At 47.3% G+C, this 27,016-nt stretch overlaps 2 protein-coding genes across 3 annotated transcripts in view; one reads left to right on the forward strand and one right to left on the reverse strand.

The window, feature by feature from the left end:
• The first annotated feature begins 53 nt into the window (after nucleotides 1–53).
• itgb1bp1 (integrin beta 1 binding protein 1) lies at nucleotides 54–3,215 on the forward strand. The gene is made up of 7 exons (XM_076017909.1): nucleotides 54–368; nucleotides 1,267–1,391; nucleotides 1,481–1,559; nucleotides 1,639–1,769; nucleotides 1,848–1,940; nucleotides 2,030–2,179; nucleotides 2,295–3,215. Exons 2-7 carry the CDS (start codon nucleotides 1,320–1,322, stop codon nucleotides 2,364–2,366), a joined length of 597 nt encoding a protein of 198 aa, XP_075874024.1. The 5' UTR covers nucleotides 54–368; nucleotides 1,267–1,319; the 3' UTR covers nucleotides 2,367–3,215.
• A 275-nt stretch (nucleotides 3,216–3,490) lies between these two features.
• The window catches only part of asap2a (ArfGAP with SH3 domain, ankyrin repeat and PH domain 2a), a 44,158-nt gene continuing 20,632 nt past the window's right edge, over nucleotides 3,491–27,016 (reverse strand). Inside the window, exons 3-28 of one of the 2 annotated variants that reach the window (XM_076017893.1) lie at nucleotides 26,857–27,002; nucleotides 26,357–26,431; nucleotides 20,038–20,087; nucleotides 18,286–18,415; nucleotides 18,048–18,133; nucleotides 17,763–17,838; nucleotides 17,567–17,653; nucleotides 15,976–16,079; nucleotides 15,528–15,597; nucleotides 15,333–15,420; nucleotides 14,819–14,867; nucleotides 14,375–14,541; nucleotides 13,435–13,568; nucleotides 12,983–13,077; nucleotides 12,240–12,429; nucleotides 12,053–12,138; nucleotides 11,404–11,519; nucleotides 10,913–10,980; nucleotides 10,714–10,821; nucleotides 10,203–10,440; nucleotides 8,694–8,846; nucleotides 8,052–8,142; nucleotides 7,583–7,641; nucleotides 7,394–7,473; nucleotides 6,368–6,487; nucleotides 3,491–5,091 (exon numbers count right to left, since the gene is read on the reverse strand). In XM_076017893.1, the coding sequence (XP_075874008.1) occupies nucleotides 5,017–5,091; nucleotides 6,368–6,487; nucleotides 7,394–7,473; nucleotides 7,583–7,641; nucleotides 8,052–8,142; nucleotides 8,694–8,846; nucleotides 10,203–10,440; nucleotides 10,714–10,821; nucleotides 10,913–10,980; nucleotides 11,404–11,519; nucleotides 12,053–12,138; nucleotides 12,240–12,429; nucleotides 12,983–13,077; nucleotides 13,435–13,568; nucleotides 14,375–14,541; nucleotides 14,819–14,867; nucleotides 15,333–15,420; nucleotides 15,528–15,597; nucleotides 15,976–16,079; nucleotides 17,567–17,653; nucleotides 17,763–17,838; nucleotides 18,048–18,133; nucleotides 18,286–18,415; nucleotides 20,038–20,087; nucleotides 26,357–26,431; nucleotides 26,857–27,002 (2,741 nt within the window). In that variant the 3' untranslated portion in view covers nucleotides 3,491–5,016. Of the gene's footprint in view, nucleotides 5,092–6,367; nucleotides 6,509–7,393; nucleotides 7,474–7,582; nucleotides 7,642–8,051; nucleotides 8,143–8,693; nucleotides 8,847–10,202; nucleotides 10,441–10,713; nucleotides 10,822–10,912; nucleotides 10,981–11,403; nucleotides 11,520–12,052; nucleotides 12,139–12,239; nucleotides 12,430–12,982; nucleotides 13,078–13,434; nucleotides 13,569–14,374; nucleotides 14,542–14,818; nucleotides 14,868–15,332; nucleotides 15,421–15,527; nucleotides 15,598–15,975; nucleotides 16,080–17,566; nucleotides 17,654–17,762; nucleotides 17,839–18,047; nucleotides 18,134–18,285; nucleotides 18,416–20,037; nucleotides 20,088–26,356; nucleotides 26,432–26,856; nucleotides 27,003–27,016 lie in introns of both variants that reach the window. The other variant, XM_076017892.1, reaches the window with a different exon arrangement.

Raw genomic sequence — 27,016 nt, forward strand, 5'->3', positions numbered from 1 at the left:
CATTGGGTGTAGGCTGAGAAACTCAAAGGGAGAAGAGCAAACTGTAGGTAAACACAGAGGGCTTCCTTGATGCAAAACTCTGAAAAGTCGGGTTTTTATTTGTCTATATATTTATTTATTACACGCGAGTCAAAAGAAAGTACACAATAAAACCAGGTACGAGTATATTGCGTGGACCTAAATACAGAGTTCGCCCATCTGAAAACCCTCAGTTTAAAACTTCGCCGCGGTGAAGGACATTTAAGGTGGAGCAGAATTTTTGTTTCTTGAATTTTATTTTCACTTTTCACGCGTTCACGTGTAGCTTCACCAGCACAGTTTTTCGGTTCTGGATGCAGCTCTGTTTATACACGTAACAAAGGCACACGGTGAGTACAAGTCGGCAGAAACCTGTTGAGTCCAGTTACAGCTGTAATTTTAGCCGTCGGGGGCTTCTCTTTTTTTTTGGACATTAGTTCGCCGTGTAGCCGCACAGCGGTTCAGAGGCAGCGGTGTGCTAATGGTGGGCTGAGGTACTGTTACTGTAGCAGGTGTAACGGATGGCGCGGTTCTCGGTTTAACTGGTGATCCTTTCGTGATGCTATTGTTACCCGGGTTGTCTATTACGTCTCATAATGTCTAATTATTTTTATTTTTTGGATTGCGGAACCTTTCTATCATTATTATTATTATTATTATTATTATTATTATTATTATTATTATTATTATTATCATCACATTTACAATGTATATACTGTATGGATTTAGGTACATGTATATATGTGAAGTCTGTGTTTATTATCAAATCGGGTTGGGGTGCGAAAATGAAGAACATAATAGGGTTTTGCTAAGTGCTAAGAAGAGAAAAAAAAGAAAAAAAGGGGGGAGGGGGGCAGAAAATACATTAAATAAAGTTTCAGTTTTGGTGGGCCTGGAAAATGAATTCAAAGCAAGTGTCTGGCAGGACAAAATTGAAACTTAATAAAGCTATAGACATTAAAGTGCGCAAATGCAAATTTGAATCGTCTGTCACACACAAATGTGTCCCAGGAACCATTCTAGTAAGAGAACAAAGAGGTAAAAAAACTAGTGTTTTATTAATTGGTTATAATTATTAAAGGCAAAGGGTTGTGAAAGGGGCCTGCAGGCACAAACTTGAATTGCCAACTGATCACTCAATACTACTATATCTTACTGACTGGACCTTCAGTGTAAATGAAATTCCAGTGCTTTTCTGGTTTGGGTTGTGCTTGACATTGTGCTTAATTCATTGTGTGGGTAATTCAGGTTGCAGATGATGCGGGACTAGGGACCAGACGGTGGTGTCGTCATGGTGAAGGATGTTCCGGAAGGTCAAAAAGCGCCACAGCAGCAGCAGCTCGCAGAGCAGTGAGATCAGCACCAAAAGCAAAGTACATCTACGCAGATGCATTTCATTCTGACTCTTTTATCCACTTTCTGCCCTGCTGGTAAAAACTGTGTTTTGCTTCCTCTTGAAAAGTCGGTGGACTCCAGTTTGGGAGGGCTGTCCAGATCGAGCACCGTCGCCAGCCTCGACACAGACTCCACCAAGAGCTGCGGTCAGTCCCTGCTTCCCGCTCTTCCATTCCACGTATTCCCCTCCCTTGTCTCAATGCCTCAACCATTTCCCCACCGAAGGCAACAGCGCTTCTGAAACGTGCGCCGAGTTCCGCGTCAAGTATGTGGGAGCCATCGAGAAGTTGCAGTTCAGCATGAGCAAGGCCCTGCAGGAGCCTCTGGAGCTCATCACTTACATTGACGCCGCTCAGGTGAGGAGGAGCGGGAGGAAGAACTTGAAGTCGTAAAACTGAAGAGGAACGTTGAAAAATGTTCTTGTGTTTTAACAGCAAGGTGGGAAGCTTCCCTTCGTGCCGGAGGACAAGGAGATGATTCTGGGAGTGTCCAAGTATGGAGTCAAAGTGGCCTCGCTGGACCAGTGTGTGAGTAAAAAGTCATTGCATCACAAATGCAAATAAAATAAAGGCTTTCTCTTCTGATTAGAAATGTTTGTAATTCTACTTCCTTCCAGGATGTTCTGCATCGGCACCCTCTGTACCTGATTGTGCGCATGCTGTGCTACGACGACGGCCTGGGCACCGGCAAGAACCTGCTGGCACTGAAGACCACGGATTCAAAGCAGGAGGAGTGCAGCATCTGGGTGTATCAGTGCATCGGCTCGGTCAGTGCGGCAGGAAACTGCTGACCGGATTTGCATTGATCTCTCAAGATGAATGTTGATTGCCGAGCCTTGCCGGTTAACGCTGTCGTCTTTCCCGTCGTCCCCATCCAAACAGGAGCAGGCTCAGTCCATCTGCAAGGTGCTGTCGGCGTCGTTTGACTGCGCTCTGACATCGGACAAGGCCTGAGGACGAGGGCGATGGGCAACGGAGCGGCTGGAGAACCAGTTGAAGACTGAAAAATACTTCCAAGTGGCAATAATTTCACCCTTTTTACCTCCTCAGCCAGCGGGAGGGAAAGTAATCAGAGGTGACGGAGGAACAGTTTATCCACAAAATGTTAAAGCATGAAACAAAGCAAGTGTAGGGGGTGAGAGGAGTGCTTTGAGGTACTGGAAAGAAGTGTGTGGCTTTCCAAATATAATGTAAATAACAGCACAATGTGAGACTGGTACGGGAGCTGTTAACGCAGCTCCGCTCTGAGGTTTTACTCATCAGTCCACAAACATGATGATGGTTTACACAGTTTGGTTTACTCCAATGTTGAAACCACTCAGATCCAACTAGTGTTTTTAAAGTTAATTTTTGGCTTTTGTTTGAGAATCTGCTTGACTTGAAGGTACATCACATTTTGTTTGTTTTCTCTAAACCTCGGACCACTTAACCGCCTTGTTCTCGTGATTATTGACTCATTTTTAATGGCTTTTATTGTATTTTTCTGTGAAATAGCTTTACGTTATTGTTCATGTTTTGGTACCAAATGCCTGAAGTGTGTGATTAGTTCTTGAATGATAATATTAAAAAAATAAATTTTGTATTTTTTCAAACCACAACAATAATATTTGGCTGTAAGAAGCTTGTTAACGGTTTACAGTTGCAATATATATATATATATGTATGTATGTATGTATATATATATATATATTTTAACTTACCTCCTGATCATTTCAGCTTTGAGTTAAAATGGATGGGGTATGATAAACAAGTTTGCTTATGTTTTTAATTTGTTTTCACTGATAAAAGTGTCCTTTCAACTTCCTCTCTCAGTTTCGTCTTTTGCAGTCAGAAAAGGTGTTTTTATTCAACCAGACATACACCGTGTTAAACTAATGGAATGACATACAGCAGATTCTCCATCAGAGGGAGCTGTTGATGCACTGGAAGAGAAAGAAACTGCACTATTTAAATATAAATATCCTAAAAACAAAAAAAGCTTACAGCAGTTCTGTGGCAGCAAAATCAACAAAGCAAAATCCCGAAAACAATAACATTAAAATCCCATCAGTCCGAAGAAACGACCAGACCACACCACCTGTATTACTTCAGCTTTTATTATTCCGGTTTTCCTGCTTACTTGCACAGTAGAGTCGAGTCATTGCAGTGAGTGACCAACAAACAATAAATGAAAACGGATAAAATCTCATTCTCCCAGTCCTGTAACTGCTCATCGCCACATTGTACTGACGAGGTTTAACTCTCTTAACTTTACACTTAAATATGAACAAAAAAAGAAAAGAAAATTACAAACCCTATTTATGTACACCAATAGATTATTAGATCTTCCTTTTTTTTTTTCTTCTTTCTTTTCAGTGAGTTCACGTAGCGAGCGGGTGGCGCCGCGGTTCACCGGCCTCTCCGGCTCGTCACACAAACCAACAAAGGTTTCAGGTTAGATTCTTAAATATCGACAATATACACAGAGGAGAAAACAGAAAGTTGCTCTGCAACTAAAACCGAGTTAATCACACTGAACGGTTGACACGTCTTCCATAACACTATTAACAAACTCGTTTTTTTAACGTTATAGGGCCCCAGAAATGCGACGCATGCTTAAAATGCATCGGAAAGTTCCTGGAAATCAGCCTGTCTCAGTTTTTTTTATTCATTTTTTTTTTCTTTTTTTTCCTTTTAAGAGTCAAGAGGAAGTAAGACAAGCCAGAGAGCTACATCCTTTTCATTACACCCCTCCCCCACCCACCCTTCTCAAAACTCCTTTTTCTGTCGTCTTATTTTGTGCAGTCGCACGCCGTCCTGGCTCCCCTAATAAGACAGCTGACAGGCGGCGGTGGCGGCGGCAGCAGCCGTCAGACTATTATTGGCAGCGGCAGCGTCTTCGGTCGGCCTCATCAAGTCGAGCTGAAGCAGCGCCGGAGACCTGGCTGGTGTCAAAGCTCTGTCGCTACACACGCCTGCTAGAAACAGCAGGTCCCTCTGAGGTGAAGCGGCTACATTCTCCCCACCCTCTTTGAAGCGGGAAGGCCGCCCCTCTGGGAGCTGCCTCTCGCATCTTCCCGGGTGATTTAGCACCGTTGGATAACAACCTCTGCACATCTAGAACTATTACAGAGCAGCTAAGACTTTAACAAAAGCTCACACACACACACCAAGGCGGAATGTTCACATTTCCAGTCAATAGGAAGGAAAGAAAGAAAGAAAAAAAAACAACAAAAAACAAAACGCTTTTCTACTCGTTTGTGGTCTGTCGGCTGCAGCTGCGCGGCAGACGGATGTGATGAACACTGTACACTCTGACTTTATTGGCCGGCGCGGTCGCTAGCGAGGACAAAGGCGAGAAAAGTGCATTCTATTGAGAGGTCGTCGGCTACGACGGTCAGTTTCGAGTCCAACCAGCCTTAAAACCCTCGTACAATCCCAGCAGGCCTTGCGTGTCGGTCACCTCTCGTCCCGCCCCAGGACACGAGCTCAGATCTGCAGGCGACAGCGGTGACAAAACACAGAGACGATGGCGTTTGATGATTGGTGGTGTCGGAGAGCGGGAGGGGGCTTGGGGGGAAGTGGGGGGTGGAAGGGGAGGGAGGGGCCGGGGTCCCCGACGCAGTCACTCGGCGATGAAGTGGACAAAGGTGACCGGGAAGGCTCCTCTTCTCATCGGGTCGCCCTCGATGTGGCCCAACTGCGAGGAAAGAGGAAGGAAAACCAGTGACGACGCCTGAAGACGAGCAGCAGTGGCGGCAGCAGCAGCAGCAGCAGCAGCAGCAACTCACAGTCTTTCACTAAATCACTGGAGTATATTTCTCCCTGCAGCCACCAGGTTGTACAACTGCATTCAATAAAACCATCTTGTTAACCACTTTACATTTCATAACGGTATAATAAAACACTAAAATATAATAAGAAACCTTATTTTGTATTCCAGCATTATGTAGATAACTGTAAATAATGCAACTGTTCGTAACATGTAAACATCTTGTTTTTCCTTCTTACTCTATAAATATTTTTATTTCTTTATTTAATTTATTTCTTTTGAATTGATCATTATCTTGATCATTATTTGTTTTCGTATGAGCAGCAAAGTGCCCATATTTAGTGGCTGTGACCGCTGGGATCAGTTATCCAGGGTAAGTGGACAGATACTGGATACCTCTCATTTAATCTATATTGATGTGTTTTCCCATTTCTATCAAAACATCTTTCCAAGCAGAGAGGCTCTATCCTCAATGATGGAAAATCTGCGTAAACCACATCACGACGTTCTGGGTTGCATCACGACAACTAAACTAAAGACTAAACACCGTCTAATGGTTCAGAGTAACGACACAGACACACTGGGGAGGGGCTTGCACCACGGTTCAACACTCCTCACTACAATCTGTTCCTACTGTACGCATTACCTTGGGCGGTTAGGGAAGGAAGACTGTGGTTAACAGTCAACTTTAACTGCCTCTAGACCTGAAAATAAAGAAGCTACGACGTGATTCTGCATGTTTGCAAAGAGCCACAGGTGGAGCAGGAGGAGTTATTGGGACAAACACACACACACACACACACACACACACACACACACACACACAGAATGTTAGAAAATCAAATGCCAAAAGCGAGTTAAACCCCAGTGAGAAAACACACTGTTTGTTGTGCGTAGATTGATTTCAATGTTTTTGTTACTACTGTATCGTACTGTAGTTTCCCAATTTTGGATCAATAAAGTACATCTATTTTTTCTATCCATCCAACTATCTTGTTCTAAGACGTTAAAAACTAACAGTTACAGAGCAGTGGGTTTTTTCCAGCCGAGGGATCAGTTGCTGCTGGTGACCCAGGACGGAGAGGAAGTGAGCGACTAAATACGGTCACTTCTGCAGAGCAACGAGACCCAGCCGGTGGCCGCTGACACGAGGAGGCTCGCTCGAGGACGTGAGCTGGACTAGCAGCGTGGCGGAGATACTGACCCACCACTCCTGGTCCTCCTCGCCGTCCACCACGATCACCTCGCCCTCGGAGAAGGTCAGCTCGTCCGGGTTGTCGGCCACGCAGTTGTAGATGGCTTTCACTCGCTTGGGCCGCTGCTTCTGAGGGACGAAACACACAAACTGGGTTCTGTTGGTTTCGCCGAAAAGACGGGACGGCAAGCGTCGAACAAAGTCGACTTGATTCTGAAAGTGTTTCCCGTTGCCGAGTCCATTTTTGGAGCTGATTTTGTCTCCCTGCGTAGACAGCGGCGCTCCGTGAGATCATTTCTTATCTCGGTATATGAAATCCAGACGGCGAAAAAAAGCTATTCACATCCTGTAAATGAACTCCCCTATCAGCCGGCAGAATGAGAATCAGGCACACGGCCCGTTCAGAACACTACTGATTCAATTCGCTCTGTGCGTCGTACAACTTGGTTTACACATTCAATGTAAATGTAATTGTGTCGTAGAGGCCCCATATTACACCAAATCGCTCTTTGTGTTTCCTGGACTCCGGTGGAGCACATTCTGTGTGATCAATTACCCTGGAAACTCCATTGATCTCCAGAAAACTGCTGGTTTTCAGAAACCAGCAGTTTCTGAAAACTGGAAACACACGGAGAAAATGAAAGTGAATTCTTTTTGTTTTACTGAGAAATTTGCGGCCTGGATTCTGACACAAATTTCCAGTTAAAAACGCTGGGGAAGCGGGTCTTTGGCAATGCGGGGGCCTTAAACGCTTTCTTGGCAGAAGGAGACAAAAATGAAAATGAAATGGGGAAGCTTGCAGGGGACGTTCCCATTAGATTTCAGAGAATGACTGAGAACAACAGTGTCTAAATGAGAAGAGGAGGAGGAGGAAGAGGGAAATGAGGAGAAGTTGAAAGAGGAGGAGGAGAAGGAAGAAAAGTTGAAAGAGGAGGAGGTGGAGGAAGAGAAGGAGAGGTAGAAAGAGAAGGAAGTGGAAGAGAAGTTGGAAGAGGAGTAAGAAGAGGAGGAGGAGGAGGAGGAGGAAGGACTCACTTGGTAGCTCTTCCTGGGCATTGGCGCTGGTGGCAGGTTCTGACCGATGGAGTTCTGAGGGCAACCGGGAACTTCCTTCGCTGGAACAGGAAGAGGAAGTTACGTCACAATGACAACAACAACAACATCAACTACAGCAACAATGCGGCCGTCGCATGGAAACGGGTTCTGACAGGAGGGGACACTCACCGGCTCTCTCGACGGACTGGGTTCGGTTCAGAGGCGCTCGGCTGAAGCTTTTGTCGTTGCTGTATGTCACACACACACAAAGATAAAAGAGGAAGGAAATTCTCAACACTCCCAGCAGCTCCAGATTTATCACAACACCCCCTTTCGCCCCCCCGCCCCCGTGGGAGCTGAAAAGACAGAAAAGGGGGCCCGACTGCGGAGGAGAGTTACTGCTCCTCTGGCTCGCCGCAGCGCAGACGGCTGGAAGCTAATGAAGCAGCTAAAAAGCCGACGCGTCGCTTCGCTCGTCCCCGGGCGAAGGATTACAGCGCCGGGGCTTTTGGAGAGACGCAGCTGCCACACAGGCAGTCACGGTGGTGACGGGGGGGTGGCTTTATTTGAGCGAAGCCGACGAAAAGCGGCAGCGACGTGGACGGGCGTGTTGCGATGTGCGCGCTCCGACGTGTCGAGACGCCGCCGTCGTCCTCACCCTGCGGGAGACTTGGGCGGCGCCACCCGGGATGCCAGCTTGGATTGGATGTTCAGGGCCTCCATCTTGGCCAGAGGAGCAGCTCCCAGACCTGCCACACACACAAACACACACACAGTGGGGAGCAGTTAACCGCACACATATGGAGGTATGGAGCAAGCAGGTTTTGGGATGTGAAACAGAAGGAGAAGAACGTAGAGTCAAAGGTTTCACATCGAGAGGCAATTTCAACAACAATCTGTGCTGAAAGCATTTAGCGGACAAAATATCAAATGAATGAACCAACGGTAAAGACGCAATTGTGAGCATTTGTCTTCTATAACAGAAACACACATATTTTGTGTCTCTATTACGAAAGAAAAATGCCGACAATCTTATATATTTAACACAACAAAAGACAATATTAGAAAAAGTGCACAAGGCTAAGCAACAGTGGGAGACATCCAACGAGGATCTTTGTTCTTTCAGTCTGCTGTGTGATTCACTTCAGTTCAGTCTGCTCTGAGGACTTCCTCTCACTCCGACTTCAACGTCTTCTCCGTATATTTTCATGTGTTTTATCCACATGTAAAGACCATCGAACTAAGGCTAATGAAGTCTCTCAGGTCAAGGTGGAATTCTGGGATATTTTTGCGTCCGCACCTCCGGTTGAAACCAGTCTCATGGGCGGGACCGGAGGGTGCATGTTGGGGGGGTCCGAGGACGACCTCTGCCTGCCCATCAGGTCCATGGGAGCGGGCTTCCAGCCGCTGGACGCCGGGGACTGGCCGCTGCCCCCCAGGCTGGACAGCTGGACTGTGAGGAAGGGCGCAGACGGAGAAGAGGAAGAAGGGAATTAAGACGAGAGAGAGAGAGAGAGAGAAAAAATAAAAACACCGCTGAGGGGAATTAAAAGGTTATTGTGAGGAGGGAATGTGCAGAATGTCGGGGGGGCGGGCGACTCCGCACAGCCGCTCGTCTCTTCTCTGTTGGCGGAAACCCAACCGGCCAATGAGGGTGTGAGAGACGGACGAGGGGCGGAGTCATGCGGCGTCCGTTTCTATTTTAGCCGCCAACATTTTATATCAGCAAAGGTCGCCAAAGTTAATTAGAAATATGAGACATTCCCGCAGCCACTTTTTAACACCACTGAAGTTGCAATCCCAGTCGCTTCTTTTTTCTTTTCGGCATAAAAAAAAACCCAAAATGCCCTTTAAATTTTTAAAAGTGCACTTTTCAGCGTGAAAAGGGCAGAAACTTTCCATCTCCAACCGAACCATAATCTCCGGCAGCCAGAGGGTCCTTATGTGGGACTGAAGCTGCGGATCCAGCATTTCTAACACTTTCCCAATATTTACTGATGATTAAGTCTCTATAGGCCCGGTGTGGGCAAACTATGGCCCGGGGCCCACTTGAGGCTAGTTTAGCTTTTTAATCCGGCCCGCCAAACATTATTTTAAGAGATTATTTTAATAGTCAGTAAGTCATAAAATATTTGAATTTCATCCATTTCTTCAGCGTTTTCAATAAAGAGCGAAACACCATGGGGCTTGAAAGATACTGATTTTGTTGTAACTTTGCTTTGGTGAATTTTCAATTGACATTAAAGCTACATGATATGTTATCCCTCATACATATTTAAAGGCCTCTCTGTCAAATTTTAGAACGCACTGTGGGCCCACAGTCAAAAAGTTTGCCCAGACAGACCTGCTGTGGCCTGACAGAAAATTCCCCACACCTTTACTGTACAGCAGTCCTAAACACATAGATCCAGAAATCATCTTTGTGATGTCACAAAGGGCACTTCCTGGCAGTTGGCTCCGCCCCTCTGCCTTCTTTTCATCATCTTCGAAACATTTGTGAGATCAGTTCATAATAATAAAACCTCAGCCAAAAGCTAAAACTAAGCATTTTAACGCAGGAGGCTGTAAACAGAGGGCTAAATATGCAAATCTATAGAGTTGTGGTCATAATTAAGTCCAGTGGGGCCTTTAACACTGAATCAGAAGCCAGTTTGACAGAACTTATGTCAAGACGTTTTCCTGCAAATCTGAAGCAAGATTCAGGCCACTTTATAAATAATCTCTCCCTTTGGAGAGAAAGCAGGTCACGGAGCAGGTCACAGAGGTGATGACAGCCAGCCAGCCCCCCTCCCCCACCACCCCTGCTTACCCAGGTTCCTGGGTGGGAGAGGCGGTGCAGAGGTGGTGCCAGGCTGCTGCGAACTGCTGCTGTTGGCGCTGCTGCTCAGGATGGTGCCGTACGTCTCGTTGTTGACCATGTTGGGCAAGTAGCCCCGCTGCTTGTCCTTGGCCGAGCCCGGACCAGGACCCGGACCGGCCTGGAGGTGGGAGTTGCTGCTGGGAGTGTAGCAGCTGACAGGGCGCTCGTCCCTGCGATGAGGGCTGGGCTGGATGAAGGATAAAAGAGAGACGATTGAATAAAAATGCGATGGACAATATCATCTTTCTAAAGAAGTTTGTTGGTTGAAGGAGTGCTTAAATTTCAGCTCGGGTGATACAGACAGACACACTGACAGGTGTCACACTGAAACATTAGCAACTCTTTATAAAGGTCAATTCCTCCGAAAAAAAAAAAAAAAAAGACTTTGGTGAGATTTCTTCATTAAATTCTGAATTATTTACTTTTTCCATCTGCTCTCCTTTAGTCAGACTCATCTCACCTTCTCATCCAGGTCTTCGTCGCTCTCGTCCAGGTCTTCGTGCTGCAGGCACCACTCGTACTCCACGTGGACGTGGGCGTTGAACTTCCCCGCCAGCGCCTGGTTCAGCTGCGCACAAACAAATAAAGAATTCAAACCCCGACTAAGTGAGGGCTCGGTGCCAACGCTGCGCCGACGCCGGTGAAGGCGGCGAGCTCACCAGCTCCTCGCACTGCAGGTGTTTGAGCCTCCGGGCGATGTCCAGCGGCGTCTCTCCGGCCTCGTTGGCTGCAGGCGGAAACAACACAAACATTGGAAAAAGTCTCGGGACGCACGGCCTATTTTTGGTTCTTCCCGCTCCTCATATTAAATCCCCAGCGTGGGAAAAAAGTCATTTAGTTTTAATTTAGTTTGGAAATTTTAATGATCATAAAAAAAAACAACACAATAGAATGGAGGCAGAATTAGAAATTACCCCCCGCGCACCTTCAAAACAACCTCAGCAAAAAAGAACGCAAAACAAGTAACAATACAAAACAATACTTCTATGTCACTTTATAATTAAACCTCATGTTCAAAAGGGACAGGCAAGGCATGGCAAGGCAGCAACTCGATATGCTTTACATTAAAAGCTCAACATTTTAAAATGCAAAAAGGAAACAATGGAGGTGAGCGCAGGCAACCGAGCGAGCCCGGGTGCTTTTCACTCACCAATGTCGATGGAGGCCTTCCCCCGCAGCAGCAGCTTCAGACACTCGCTGTTGTCGGTCAAGCAGCAGTAGTGCAGCGCCGTGCTGCCTTTCACCGTCTGCTTGTCCAGGTTCAAACTGCACGTGGGGGGCACGAGCACGCAGAGAGAAAGAGAGACGACCTCAACACGTGAGATTCCAAATGCTGTTGTGTTGTCGAGGTGTGAAAACACGCAGGGTGGGACAGAAGGGCGAAGTATTTGAACTTCACTTGCATATATATACATTGGAATAAATATTGGAAAGGGATTCAATAACTAAATGAGAAGTTTTTCGTCGCTGATTCCAGTGGAGCAAAATTTGCATTGTTGATCAAAAGAAAAACCTTCAATGCATCATATTTAACCCTCTGTTTGCAGCCTTCATCCAAATCTCTGGATTTCACACTCCTACTAAAACTGATGCTTTGCTTTACGTCCCACGTGTTTGGAAGGAGACAAAAAAAAAAAAAAAAAATAGACGTCCAACAGGCCGGGCAGCCATGTGGCCACCAGCCTGGTTGTCAAGGCTCTTTGTGACATCACACAGGGTGAATTTCCCAAAAATATTCCATCTGGGAAGCAAAACCCAAGTTAAAAGTGTGTCTCTGCACTCTGACGGCTAAGTTTCACCTGTTCTGAGTGAGGAAGTCGACGATGTGAAGAGACGTCCGGTCCACCAGTCTGACCGCCAGGTGAAGCGCCGTCTCCCCTTGTTCCTGAACCACATGAGAGAACTACACGTGAGCGCAGAGTTCTACAGGAGGCGGCGATGGAGCCCCGAGGTTTTTTCTAACAGTGGTGCTAGGCTGTGACTGACGTGTCCGTTGGCCAGAGGGATGGGCTCCATGAGGTCGACGCCCTCGGCGAACACCTGGACCAGGGAGAAGATGTCGCGGGCTTTGACGGCGTCGCACAGTGTGTGCAGCCGGGACGTCGCGTCGGGACACTTCTTCCGGGCGAAGCGCTTCTCTGTGTACTTGGCCACGATGAAGTCCTTCCTCGCCTGCCTGCGGGCAGACATTAGAGGGCGGTAGTGAGCAACAGAGGTCTGTTTTAAAACGAACAACTGATCACAAATTATGGCTAAGAAACGCACTGCTGCAGTGCACTTTAATGTTGGTTTACAAGCTAAAAAGTACACAGAAGTGTCAAAGTGGATTTGATTGCTTCATGGGGGGTGTTGCATGACATAACGGTTCCCGCGATTTTGCCGATTTCCTCTTTACTGACATTCAAAATTCCCCTTGTCCTCGGTACGACCGGCCATTTGAAACTAAAGGAAAAACATTCATCACCACATCCACGTCTCACGACTTAAAATAGAGAGTCTGACCTTGAACTGAGGGGAAATATGTTAAGGTCATGATGCAATGAGTCAAACAGATGCGCAGAGGAAGTGGACTGCCACGTATCTTCTTCTTTTTTTTTTCGCAGTTTGTAGCAGTTCCATCAGATGTGACAGTTAATTGCAGAGTTATTTTAAGTGCAACATGTCAGGGTGTATCGTGATAAAGTGAGGAGGTGGTGGGCGGAGAGGGTCAGTCCCGAAGGACGACTTACATGTCACTGGCTGGGTTCGGCTTCACCATGTTCTCAGCACTCAAACAGGCCTCCATGATCTCATTGAAGCCTGCATTCCCCACATTCTTGGCCAGCTGTGGAGCACGGAGAAAATTAACATCACAACAGTAGCGCTGCCACTTTAATTGAATTCCCCAGCGCTCTAATGCAGATATCCATCATGTTTCCTCATCAATTTGCCTGACTTCGAGATTGCGGCGTACACAAGTGGCGCCTTGACGCCCGGGAAACAATGGTGAATGGGGGCATTTCATCCGACGAGGGGATTCATCTCTACGCCAAACTGGGAGCAGAGGAGGACGGAACGGAGGCGAGCCTCTGTATTTTCCATTCCCGAGTGCCCGCTCCTTTAGTCTTAACCCTCTTCAACAAACTGATAAATCAGAGCTTGTGTACAAAGTGGAAAAAAGCAGGTGATGTGATCAGTTTACCAAGAGCTCTGAGGTGCTGAGTACGTCCAGGGTGAGGGACTGGATCCTGGAATAGTGGACGCCCAGCTCCCTGTGGATCCCCGAACACTCGATGCAGGTGAGGATGCCCAGGTTGGTGGAGAGCCACGTCGGGTCTGGGGGTGAGTAGGGGGGGGGGAGAGAGAGAGAGAGAGAGAGAGAGAGAGAGAGAGAGAGAGAGAGAGAGAGAGAGAGAGAGACGCAGCGGTCAGGAGGACAAGAAGGCAGAGGGATGTGTGGAGGAAGCAGAGGAAGGCTGAGGAGTTATCAGGTCGGGCGCGGATGTGTGTGCAGTCAGACGCAGCAACTCTATTTCACACAGACTTCACACGGACGTCTGCATCCTCTCCCAGTATTTCCAGCCGGCCTACCAGCCGCAACCCTTCAACTCTCATGCTTCGGTTCAAACTTGAATGCAAAAAAAATGCATCAGTGATTCCAAAGGCATTCCAGACTATGGTCCGTCTACTCAGTTACTTCACAGTCTAGAAATTTCCACTGATGATAACGATAATAATAATAGTAATGATAACATGAATTGCCTTTGCAAAGCAGTCGGTCTAAGAACAAAATTATAAAATTAGAATTTACACATTGAAAGGCAAAATAAAGGCAAAAATCACATGAGCGATCAGATGCACTTTTTTGAAATCCATTTTCAGGTTTAAATGTGACTTTTTTCAAAGTGGAGCAGAAAAAAACTGCAGAAAACAACATATTTAGCCCTGTGATAACAACCTCCTGCAAAAATGCTTGGTTGTAACCTCCTGCCCAAACTGAGGCTTTGATAGATCTAGAAGCCAAAAGCAATGCGACAGTCTCACAGGGCAGAGCGAAACCCTGGCTGGAGGTGTCAGGGACCTCACTGTTCCCCTTTGTGATGTCACAAAGGGGCCGGCCTAGCCCCTCGGTTGCGACTCACTGGGCGCGCCGCAGTCGCAGCACACGTCGTTCCCCGTCATCCTCTTGACCTCCCCCAGGATGGCCTTGGTCAGCTCCTGCACTATGTTGTTCTCGCCGACGTGGTGGTCGCCCTTAAAGGCCTGGTTCAGCGCCTCCTCCTTGCTGTTCTGCAGCACCGAGATCCAGCTGGGGGAGGGGGCGGAGGAGAGCACAGGAGGAGAAAGAGAGGGAGACAGAGAGAGAGAGAGAGAGAGAGAGCGAGACGGAAGGAAGAAATTTGATTAGAGGTGGCGAAGATGGAGGGCCGAGGCGAGGTGAGCGGAGCGCTGGGTGTGGGTGTGAGGCGGAACGCGTTGAGGAAAGTGGTAAACAGGATGCACTTGGGCCAAGGACTGAACACACAGACACACACATGTGCTTCGACAGCAAGGTACGCAGAGCGGGGGAAGGAAGAGGCACTCACATCTGACAGTCCTGGTCGTCCTCGGCCTGAAAGTGATACGTCCTGTCGTCTGGATAGAGGAAAGAAACACGAATGAACGACACAATGGAGGGGAAAAAGTGAGAGGAACAGGAAGCGAGGATGCCAGCACCAGTGATATGTAATGCCCCGATCCCAACCCCCTTCCTCCTGGCACTGACAGCATGTCACTGGCATGCCGGGCCGAGAGCTGCTGCAAAAACATTCAAAGGGACAGTTCACCCAAAACAGTGACTTCACCCCAGTTTCAATGCCCACCCCTCCACCATTCTTGACTTGCTTGAGTGACTAGTAAAAGGGTGAAATGACTTTTCAGAGTCAACTGTCCCTTCAAGCTCTGACGGCATCTTTATCATCAGTGTGAAATAAAATCCAGGAAACACTTGATAAAACGAAATTGAGCTGCGACTCCCAAAACAAATCAACAAACAGACAAACAAATGAAAAAACAACAGCACGGTGAGAGACAGACTCCTGGAGGGAAGGTTGAACTGACGGGATATGAGGTCGAAGCTCCTCTTCTCCTCGGGGTTGTGTTTCACCTGGCAGGTGAGCAGGTTGAGTTTGGCTGGTGGACGGTTGGCCTGCAGGCGGCGGCGGCGGTGGTCGCGGGGAAGCAGAGAGGAGCAACGACGTGAGTGTTGCGTTCGGGTGTCCGTCGGAACGGAAATGAACGCAGAGTTATACTGACCGTGCCGTGCGAGATGGTGAGGTACCCGTTCTTCGCCGTGCACTTTCTCTTCTGCCACACCTTCCTCAGCCTGACACACACGGAGGAGCACGAGTGAGCCCACAGCAACGTTTAATGCGTTGGGGGGGAAAAAAGACAGAAAACATCCTACAATTATAAAAACAAACAAATGAAAAACCCACAACTTTCTCTGTCTCACTCAAATTTGACCAATCAGAGTTCTTCATACACAGGTGGGAAACTGGGGGGGCAGTCGCAACAGCCAATCAGAATCGGAGAAAGCCTGGACCAACCTGAGAGTTCTATTAACGCCGCCCACGCTGCAGCAATTCAGATCATTTTTAAGCTGCCTTGCAGGGTGACAAAAGTCACCTGGCAAATTACGAGCACAAATACAGACGGAAAAACACACAAACTGAAGACGGTGATAATTGATCTGAGCACCGACCCGTCGCTCTTCTTGTACAGGTAGCCGCTGCGCTCGGTGCCGTGCTCCTTGTTGCCCTGCGGCTGGTGCAGGCTGTAGGTGGTGCTCGGCCGCACCTGTGAATCCTGCCGTGGAGGAGGAGTGGGGGAGGGGAGGGGTAACAAAAAAAAAAGAAAAAAAAAAAAGAAATCAGAAATGCAGAAGCGTCACAGATGGGTTTTTTTTTTTTTTTTTTTTTTTTTAGAAACGCGCTGCAGTCTGGTGGGAGCCGCCGAAGCGTTGGAATAGATGGGATTCACGCTCCGCTTCCGCGTCTCCACTGAGAATTTTGAAGCGAGCTCCAGACAGTACGGACAACAGGAACAAAAAATATTCATATAGCTTGTGGGGAGCCTGAGTGATTTTACACACTAGGGGATGAGAAAATGGAGGCCATCTCTGAATGTGATGAATAGAAGACAAAGCACTGAGTGAGTTTTGACAGAGTGGACGTATGTTCCCTTCTGGACTTGAACTCGGTGTAACCAGGGTAAAACAAAGAGCAGGATTTTTGCACGAGTGATGTCATTTCCAGAGAGGAAACACTACGGGAAATGGCGGGGGGGGGGGCTTCTGAAGGCGCTGATGATTTCACTGGTTGTGTGCACTGTTATCAACACACACACACGCACGCACGCACGCACGCACGCACGCACGCACACAAACACGCACGCACACACACGCACGCACGCACGCACGCACGCACACACAGGATGAGCTTGAAAAAGCAAGATTACAGCTAGAAGCCATTTCAAAATAAAGCACAGGACTGGGAAGAAAAAAAAAAAAAAAAAAAAGAACTAAAGAAAAAACTAAAGATTTGCAATGGGAAAGTATGTGGTGCACATGACGGAGGCAATCTGCTGCTGTCAAAGAACAGCGGGCAAACTACTGATGCGGAAACTACGAAAGAAGCGACACACACAGCACAATGGACACAGGAAGCAGACGGACAGAGTTGACGTCTTTGGTCCGAACGGCTCCACTTACTCTCCTAGACTTGTTTTCGCAAAAGACGGGAGGCAGAGAAGGAAAAGAGGACATTCCTTGGGTGAGACTGGGTTTGCGTTAGTTGAACAAGTCAGAAAGGCAGTGAAAGCAACAGCTCATCCATTCATAGCGGCCAGGAAAAGGAAACACAGTGAATTATAAATATGAATCAACTGATGTTGATTGACGACCAATGTGGTCCATGTGGAGGAAAATAATTTGGAAACTACACTTTCATAATAAAATGCTTACAGTGTACATTATACAGTGTTCTTTTTATTTTGAAATGTTGGCCCAAAATGCCCATGCCCTGAGGCGACACTGCGACTATGTGAACCTGATGTCTCGTGGAAGATAACTTGATTCGCTGCTACTGTGGCATTTAAAACTCCGCCTCTTGAGCTGCACTGGCCACACCCACGCACTAGAATGTTCTGCGGTCAGATGTCAAAGGCTCAGTGTAAATCTTGATCTGCATTAAGCATCTTCGATTAGGTTTGTTCAGGTTCTGTCTGAAGTCTTTGATTTTAATGTTAGTCAATCATAGCAACCTGCTGTGTCCGGGTCCGTGTGTTTGTGTTACCTCCTTCTGCTCCACCTGTAGCGCCGTCTTGAGGACGTCTCGTAACTGAGTCAGCTGCTTCCTCTCCTCGTCCTGGACCTGTTTTATCTGAAGCACGAGAGAAAAGAGGAAGCAGTTGATAATGTGCATCTGATGCTCGTAAAACAAAAAAAACAAACAAAAAACGAGACAAAGAGACTTTTTATTCCCCCCTCACCGTGTGGAGATCTGTGGCCAGCTTCTCGATGGAAGGCTTCAAGTTTTCAACAGCTTTCAGGCCGTCCTGAAAGAAACTGAAGGACAGGAAGCAGAGAAAGACATCTCAGAGTTGCAGTAAATTCTATGGGTGCAATAAACAGACACTTTATAACAATAGCAGAGATGAGAAGATTTTACCAACACCGATTGGTATTTTCTGCGAACCAGTTGTCAATTGTAACAAGTTCCCAATTCCCATCCCAGTTTGGAAAAACAGAAACCTAAAGAAAACATCTGGTCTTACTTGCACTGTGCGTGGAAGTACTTGATGAGGTTCTGCAGCAGGTCCACCCCTTTCTTGACCTTGATCTCGTTGACTTTGAGGAGATACTGCGGACACATTCGTCAGTTTGGGTCAAACGGGAAGAGGGCCAGGCCGCTGGCTTTTCAAAGTAAAACCCATCATCTTTAATTTGAGGGAAACGCCAAAGCTGTGCAATGGTTTGTTGCCAGAAGCGACACTTGGTTTTGACGAGACCGACCTCGCACATCTGCAGCTGGAAGAACCTCCTCTCCTTCTCCATCTCCTCAGCGATTTCTGCCCCACTGATTTCCGTACGGATCATCCCGTGCTGCCTCGCGTGCTCCTTCTTCTCCTTCTCTATCTTGGTGCTGACGGGACATGTCATCATACAGGTTAAAGAGCACATTACTTAGGGCTGATTATTCCACCCTGTCATACCCCAAAAATCAAAAAAAAAAAAATCCAAAAATAAACCAGAAAGACACATTAGACACAAGGTTGGAGGTCAAAGGTTGGAAGGGGGTTGGACACTCATGCAAGAGGGCATTCTTTTCAGACAATGTTTTCTTTTTTATCTGCAACATATTTCCTACAGCAGGATGCAGCAGTCCGTCGACCCTGAGCGAGTCAGGACGACCACGTTGAGGTCTGCAAGCTGTGCGAGTCCTTCAGCTCGTTTCATGTGCGTCGAGACTCAGCCTCACTTCTTTGCCTCTCACCTACTTATACTAGTCTTGGAAGGGCACTTTATGTTTATGTTTTTCTGAATCAGAAAAATAACAACAACCTAATAAGTAGAGCGGAGTGCACAAGTTAACGTGTTCACACTGACGAGAACGCCAACAATGAGTTTGATTTTGAACAAGCGACACCATAAGTAACTTTCTGGAGGTGCCTGAACAGTGTTGAAAAAACATTGGTGCCAAAGTTGTTGTTTTTTTTGTTGCGTATTTTAACATGCTATTAACAAAAACAGCAGAAAAAAAAGAGACGGTTAAAAAAAAGAACTCCTTTTCAATTAGGCTTCTTAACTATAAAACTAAATGATAAGAAACATGGAGAAAAAACATACAACCGTAAGGGGTATTTAGGACTTAATCTTCATACTTGGGTGTTAATCTTTCTGCGCTGAGCTGAGACAACTGCTGGTCTTTATGTCAGCACATGAATCGTCAGCTGTGACGGCGTCATCGGGGCTGCAGCTACTAGAGAGACACACATACTCGGCCAAGCAGTCGCCCGTTCACTGGAGCGTCGAGCTGAGAATTCAGTCCAGGGAGGTCGTCTCCGGACGCAAACGCCGGACTTTTGAGATTTGAGGCTTGTTCTGGAGTCAAATTCTAAGGCCTGATCTTCCTTTCCTCCCAGACGACTGAATGAAAGAACTGCTTGCTAGACTTTATGTTTTTTTCACTTTCTCTTTCTGTGCCTTTAAATGTGACAGCAGAGAGATCTGAGGCGGTCGGAGGAGAGCGCAGGTGGGCGTCGGAGTGTTTGGGTAGTCGCCCAATAAGGAAACAAAACCAAAACTCTATTGATGGCAGAGTCTCATCAATAGAGTAAAAAAATATATGAGACGGGCAGGAACAGTCACATGGCAGACGGCTAAACTCTGGACAGCGGTCAGATAGATACGGTCCGGAGACGAGTCGTGATTACCCTTTCAGTAAAGAATGTCCTTTGCAGCTTGTAAAGTACACAACAGTGCTATAAAAAAAAAAAGGGCATGTGATGCTTTGCATGCACAGTCGCAAACGGTTAGCGGGCAGAGGAAGTGGAGGCCGAGGAGCGCCGCCGCCGCCACTGGTTATTCACATTTTCAAGAGCACGCTCACAGACAGCGAAGACTTTAGAGACGAGAAGCAGGCCTCACGTTTCACTGACTGACGCATTCAAACTCAATTTGGATTAACAACTTGTGTATGTATGAGTTCACAGCTCTTAGGTTTAATGAGAGCTGATAGAGCAGGAGTAAAATAAGGCAACTTACACTTTAGTCTCATAGTCCTTCCAGGCTTTGTCAAAAGGTTTTTTAAGATCCTGTAAGATAGATAAATAAATAAATAAATAAACAAACAAAGCAACAATGGAACAATTCATTCCAATTCAAGTAAAAGAATCAAAAACAATTTCCATTTTGGCAGAATGCTGCAGAGATGATTGCTAATGGATTGGCACAGGGACAATGTTTAGTCAGTTAGATTAGTTAGATTTCTTTTACCACAAGGTAATTGTTGTCTTGTGCACCAGTGCCTGGTATTAAAGGTTGTCAAGTAGGGCTTTCAGGCAGAATGCAGTGCAGCGCACTCACGCTGAATTATCTAACAAACTACAGCTACAGATCTCCAGGAGCCAGTTAGCCCTCTGTTGACAGCCTGCAGGTGGAAAATTAAATGAAACCGAAGCTGGACGGAAGAGAAAAGAGGTGAACTCAAGGTCGGCACCGACACCTGGCCTGAGGTGATGTCAGCGTCTGCGCCCCTTGTGACATCACACAAGATTCCAGAAATGTGACTTTGAAAAAAGTGGAGCCGGCAGAATGAGACAAATTTCTCGGGAGTTTGTGAACATTACGACAGTGAGAAAACAGTGTTCTGAACTCTAACGCGACATCTGGCTCTTTGTCTTGTGAGTAAGATGTAGAGAAGAGCCTCCCACTCACGTCTGCAGATACGCGTCTAAATCTGCTTACGGCTGATAAACAAGGCCAAAATAAGCAAAACCCCTTCCTCTCTGAAGCTCCGCAACGACACGTTCAGTTTCACCCACAAAGGAACTGCTCAAGATGACAATTTGCCGCTGCTCGAGCTGTTCTCTGCCAGCACAACAGCTCCGCGAGTGTTGAACAGCTCTTTAAGAAATGCACATTACACAGATCGCAATGAGCCCCCTGGGTGGAGGCGTGTTTAGCATCTCCGTGTGCATCAGACAGCTGATTCCTCCTTCTGTCGTCTCTGCGGGGAACCCGGCGCTGTGGCCGTGGCTTCTCGGGAAATTCTCCAGCAAAGACGGAATCACTCGCGTCTCGTTCCTAAATCGACGAGGTCCGGCTGTCGGAGCCGCTCGAGCGAAACGTCTCATCAAAATTCCCGACGCTGCGGCTCTAATTGAATCAGAGCCGCAATCGGGGCAAACGAGAGTAACAGGAATTCTAAACAAGTGGGGCGGAGTCTGAAAAATAAGATTCCGCAAGATGCCAGAGATGCCTTTTCATAAAAAGATAATCAAAGAGGATTAAGCCACGTTTAAAATCAATCGTTCCCTTTCAGTGGCCGCGTGTGTCAATCATGAAGTGATGTTTTAAGCCAAAGAAAAACTGGAGCTGCTCCCAGGTGCGGATTAGCCGCTGAGCGTGTAAAGAATGCATAATTCTGCCCGCATGAACAAACTGCTTATGGTTTTAAAGGTCCCACATTACACACAAACAGTATTTAGACTAGGGCTGCACGATAATAGGAAAACATTCGATATGTGATAATGTTGTTGTGTGTTGCAATAACGACGTGACTTGTGATAAATGAACAAATACTTAAGTGTACAGTGTTCATGTCGTGCTGCTTTATATTTGCTGGTAACATAGACTAACAATATGTTTTTGTATAAAGAACTGCACCTGGCAGCAGCTGCTACATTGACACTGTACCAACTCAGGTGCACAGCGGCACAATTTCTCGCTCACTTAAACAGAGCATCTCAATATAAAACATTTATGCTACTCAAAAACATGGATGGCAGAAAAATCCCCCACAACCTGTATTGTTGAAAGAAAAAAAAAAAAAAAATAAGTAGGTAAAATCATTTAAATAACTTAAATCTTAAATAAAGGTGAACAGAAGAATTTAAATCCACCTGCAGTGTCTCACATTGCAAATGTTACACATTTTCTATGCCAACAAGTCGTTGGCGTATGGAGTGTGTGCGTGTGCGTGTTCTTTTTCGGGTGAAATAAAACCGAGGTCGGCCAAAATTTTCGTATACCATGTTTGTAGGTCACTAGCACGTAGTGCCCACTGCTCACGTACGAGAGTATATTCGCTGTGGTAGATGTGGGCTACGGCAGGAAAACCGCCAGTAATATGTTGTGTATGTTTGTGAATTTCTGACGAACCCGCCGGCGGTTGGTGAAGCACAATTGCAGCTGTTCGGTGAGGAGACGCGTTCAATTGAGGACCAGTGCGGACATAACACTGGTGTTGTATCGCGCTCCAGTTCCTCTTCGCCCACATTTTCCTCGCACGTCTCTGTCGCTTCCGCCATGACTGCGCCCCACTCACTCGTTCCACATGGTTTGCGAACTCAACCAAAAGTTACCTGGAGGCGGGCAAATGACGCAGTAAGGCTCACTCTGATTGGCCAAATTTCTTTACATCTAGCGCATGGACAAACGCACTATTTATCGCAGCGTTTACGATGTCTATCGCACATGTTGATATCGCGACATCGACAAATTTACGATATATTGTGCAGCCCTAATTTAGACCTTTTGTTTTCCCACTTCAGACACAGATGGAGCAGCATTGAAAACGCAACTGTTGCCTCTGTCGTTCACGGCATGAAAGAAGAAGAAGTGACTTTGCATTTGTTTGTTTGCTGCAAGCAGAAGCAAGGGGAGATTTTTATTTTTAATGGTCCCACTAGGTGACTATTTTCATATCTTTGTTTCACATCCCGGTTGAAGTGCCGTAACATGAATTAGAATAAAAATATAAAATAAAATAAAATCCTGATCCCTTAAAAAAAACAACCCGTTTAATCCTCCCGTTGCAGACTCAAAGAGAGACAAACAACTGCTGTGGGTGTTGTGTTGTTGTTGTTTCGCAGAATTATTTGTCCTTGCAGACACACTGTGGAAAGACAGAATTTTCCATAACATGGGACCCCAAAGGGACCGTCAGCGTGTCACAGAGGAAGGCGACCCCGCTGCCGACCGCTGTGTCAACAAGGAAGCGTCAGGCTGCTGGTCTACACCATCGTGTTGGGCCCACTGAGAGAAAAAAATATGGCCAAAAGCGCTAGAAAGCACATGTGAAGCAGACACAACATCCCTGTGAGGAGAGTTTAAAAAAACAACAAACACAGACATCATAAAAGAGGAAGCGGCTACAAAAGACAAACCTCGGTTGAAGTAAGAATCAGACAGAAAGTTTCGAGCGGAAGGGAGCTTCAGGGGCAGCGGGGAGAGAAGCTTTAGGAACTGTAGGAAGGCTAAAAATACCAGCTGGGGGGGTGGGAAGGGCTTGAGATCGGCCGAGGAAGAAGAACCGGCGGCTGAAAGGGTCGCTGAGAGAGCGGCGGGCCCTCGGCCGCCCGGTTCCCTGTCCGGTCGGCAAAAAAAGAAAGAATGCGGTGCCCTCCGCCTGGGCCTCCGCTCGCAAACTTATCACCTCCTCGTACCCGCTGCCACACACGGTCAGGAGCAGCGCTTCCCCTCACACATTCCTCACTACCGCCCGCCCACCCACACTGTCTGCTGCTGCTGCTGCTGCTTCAGTCTGATCTTATTTACTCTTGATTACAACGAGGGTAAAAGCCCATTAAAATTCCTCAAGGAGTTCAGGAGTCCTAGCACACTGCTGACATGTGTTTGGAAAATAGTAACTTTTATTTTTATCTCGTCGGTCAATATAAAACATATAAAAGGAAAAATAAATATTTTTTTGTGACTCATTAAATCACAGCTGCAGGCAAACAGTCCGTCCGAAATCTCAGAGATTGTAATTTGCTGTTAAACAATCGCAGTCGATGTCAAATCACTGAGTCACACAGTTTAATCTCCCTTCATCTCCAGCTGGTTGCACATATTTTAACCAGTCAACTTCATGCGCTCGCCACGTCTCTGGTGTTGCGGCAAACATAATTAGCTACGTGCAAACAAAAGCCGTCGGACGTCTCTTTGCCTTCGCTTGCGAGCGTCCGGACGCGGCCAGTAAATAGTGCTGAGCCGCCATGAGTCACCGCCGGGTTAGAAACACAGAGGAGGGTCGATGGCCGGCGGATAAGAGGGGTCCGTCTGCAGGCATGACATCATGCAAACCTCCCCCGCTAGCAGCCACGGTGGACTCAGCACTTTCCATTTTCCACACACGTGCGTCTTTATCTTCAATAATAACACCCCCGGTCCTCCGGGGGGAGCCCATCCTGTCTTCCCTTTTTTCTTTTTTTATTCGCTGGTACTGATTAACCTGCTTCCGTTACATTAAGTCAACTAAGGCTTTTTATGGTGATTTTCCAATTACTTTCCCTGCCTTTTCACTTCATTAGCGCCACGCGCTGCGCAAACACATTTACAACCGTAGAGGTTGGAAGAGGGGGGAGGAGGGAGGGTGCCTGGGGAGGTTGGCGTCACACCGGCCGTGCAAATTGCCCGCCGCGGTGAAACAGCCATGAAGGCAGATGAGCCGGAAAAAAAAGCGAGGTGGGTGGATGTGGGGGGGGGGATGGGGGGGGGGCTTTTAGCGGCTGCAGCCGGTGCAGGTTGCTAGGTGCTAGCCCTCTAATCACACAGCCATTAGCGGCTCACTCCCCCCCGAGGGTTGCTTCATCGTTCTCCTTTCCAAAGAGGCCACCGGCAGCAGAATATTAACAAGGGAGTGTGTGTGTGTGTGTGTGTGTGTGTGTGTGTGTGTGTGTGTGTGTGTGTGTGTGTGTGTGTGTGTGTGTGTGTGTGTGTGTGCGCGCGCGCGCGTGTGAGGGGACACAAGTTCCAGGTCAACATGAAAAGACCGCCGACCTTTATAGAATGAATGAGAGGCAGCTGTGGAGCATCTGAACCTCTGTTCTTCTACATATTTCCGTTTCATTGGCAGATTGCTTTATCAAGTGGAACCTGAGGCCTTTGTTTGGCTCTGACTCAACACCTGTAGTCTGTTACCGTTGGTGAAAAAAAAAAAAAAAAGCAGAGCCGAACTAGGAAGTGGAACCGGGAGCAAAAGGCAAAATATTTAAGTATTATTCAAGTGCTTTTGCCGAAATTATGGAGACGCTACATGAGCCGACTTGACAGTTTCTGTGATAATAAGTGTGCAGACCCTTTTCTTTCACTCTTTTTCAAACCTTTCTTTAAACAGTGGGCGACAGCCTTTTGAAAGACTGTCAATTTTGAGTTGTGGTCTTGAGTTTACCCACCACTCTACTCACAGGTGCTCTGCCCCACACAGGAGATGACCTCCAGACCTCATCCTGGTCGGTAATGATAGACCAAGAAGAGGAGGAGGAGGAGAAGGATGACGAAGGGGTAGGAGGAGACTGAGGAATAGCCTCGAGGCCGCTGAGGGAAACCAACAGGTTGGCAGCGGATGAATCGTCTCCTTCCGCCTCCTTTTAAACGTTTCTCCCGCAGACACTTTAACGGCCGACTTTCTGAGGCCTGAACACATCACAGCCAAGGTGACACTGACGTCAGTGTGTGTGTGTGTCTGTGTGGGTGCGTGTGCGCACGCGCGCGTGTGTGAGAGGATCATCAGCCACCATGCCGTCGGGCCTAATCAGAATCATCCGGGGGCTAATAAAGAATTAAGTGGCTCTGCGTTCCAGCTGTGGCCGGCTGCCCGGGTCAGGATGGAGATTGGGTCGCACTCAGCGGATGCAGAAATAGCGCTCATAAAAAAAAAAGAAAAAAAAAAAGCGACGGGTTCAGGGGTTGACGGCCAGCCAAGGAGAGGACAAGGGTCAGGGGCGCAGCGAGCGGTTTCCACGGCAGCAGCGCCTCAGAGCCGCCTTAATCTGGTCGCAGCGCCGTGTGAACGTCGGTCGGATCATGTGCCTGCGGACCAGAAGGTCACAGACAGCTGCGGACGGTAACGAGGGCTGATTGCATTACGGGCCCCCGTTAATGAGTGTCTGTCGGCCTTCGGTCCGGTGGGCGGGGTCACATGACCCGCTGGTTGGGGAAGCGCCTAGCGCGTCGCGTGTCAAGCGTGAGAGTTCCAAGAACACAAATGACGCAAAACCGGGATCAAAATCCAGAACTTGGCAGTGGACGACTTTGTTGTTTGGAGCTTTTACAGTTATTATTCTATTACTATCATACTATTTTTAACTCTAGGATGGCGAATCGAAAGGCGCATGGCGTCAACGTTGGAGCCCAATGAACAGGAATAATCCCATAATTTGTTCGTCTACGTCGCATACAAATGCTGGCCAGAAATTCACCTCTTCTCTTTTCAGACGAGTCATTTCTCCTGCTGACTGCGGCGCTTCTTCGAGGCGGCTGGTGACTCAGCACTAGACCGAGTTCATGACACATCCTGTCCAGGTGCTTTGCTGGTGTTTTTGATTTTGTCCCCCCCCTTTTTTTCATGTTGTCTTACCCCTTTGACGCCCTTCAGGTCTCCTTTCAGCAGGCTGTCCAGGGGAAAGGTGATGATGTTGTTCATGTTCTGGAACTGACAGAGGGACGAAGGGTGGAGAGAGAGACAGAGACAGAAAGAGAGAGGGCAGTCAGTGAAGAACATGGTTTCAACTTGGATGGCCACTGAAAGGCCCCACTGATGAAAATAGAATCTATTGCTCGAGATGGAAATGACTGATATTGGACTAACACTCTCTGTTTTAAATATTTAAAGACCCTAGGGAAAGGAAGGGAAGCAATGTATCGCTGTTTTTATAGTCCCAGGTGGGGAATCAAACCCACAACCTCCTTGGCTGTGCAAGCAATCGACCACAGGTCAATGACTCGGCGAAAGAGCAACATTTTTGTCTAGAAGGTCACTGGTATCCAGGACCACCCTGACGCAACTTTACAAACACACCAGGATTCTGACAAAGATAGATAAAATTGAATGTGGAGGGGGGCAAAAAATGGACTCACCAGATTTTTGAAGAGTGCGGTGAGCTCCTTGGTGAAGACGGAGAACTTGAGGAAAGCCGAGCCCAGATCCGGATCATCTCTGTACACGCAGTTCTCTCCAAACTTCTCCAGGGCTTGAGTGTACTGCTCCTCGTTCTCTACGTGAGCTGGAAACACACAC

Source organism: Nelusetta ayraudi, unplaced genomic scaffold (assembly GCF_046127955.1).
Source record: "Nelusetta ayraudi isolate G7.1 ecotype Tasmania unplaced genomic scaffold, CSIRO-AGI_Nayr_v1 ptg000007l, whole genome shotgun sequence".
Classification (NCBI taxonomy): domain Eukaryota; kingdom Metazoa; phylum Chordata; class Actinopteri; order Tetraodontiformes; family Monacanthidae; genus Nelusetta; species Nelusetta ayraudi.

Bases quoted from the DNA above. Each gene is read 5' to 3' on its own strand.
- itgb1bp1 (XM_076017909.1), top strand. From the start codon at position 1,320: ATGTTCCGGAAGGTCAAAAAGCGCCACAGCAGCAGCAGCTCGCAGAGC. The intron at 1,392-1,480 runs GTACATCTACGC...CCTCTTGAAAAG, and splicing joins AGATCAGCACCAAAAGCAAA to TCGGTGGACTCCAGTTTGGG. The intron at 1,941-2,029 runs GTGAGTAAAAAG...ACTTCCTTCCAG, and splicing joins TGGCCTCGCTGGACCAGTGT to GATGTTCTGCATCGGCACCC.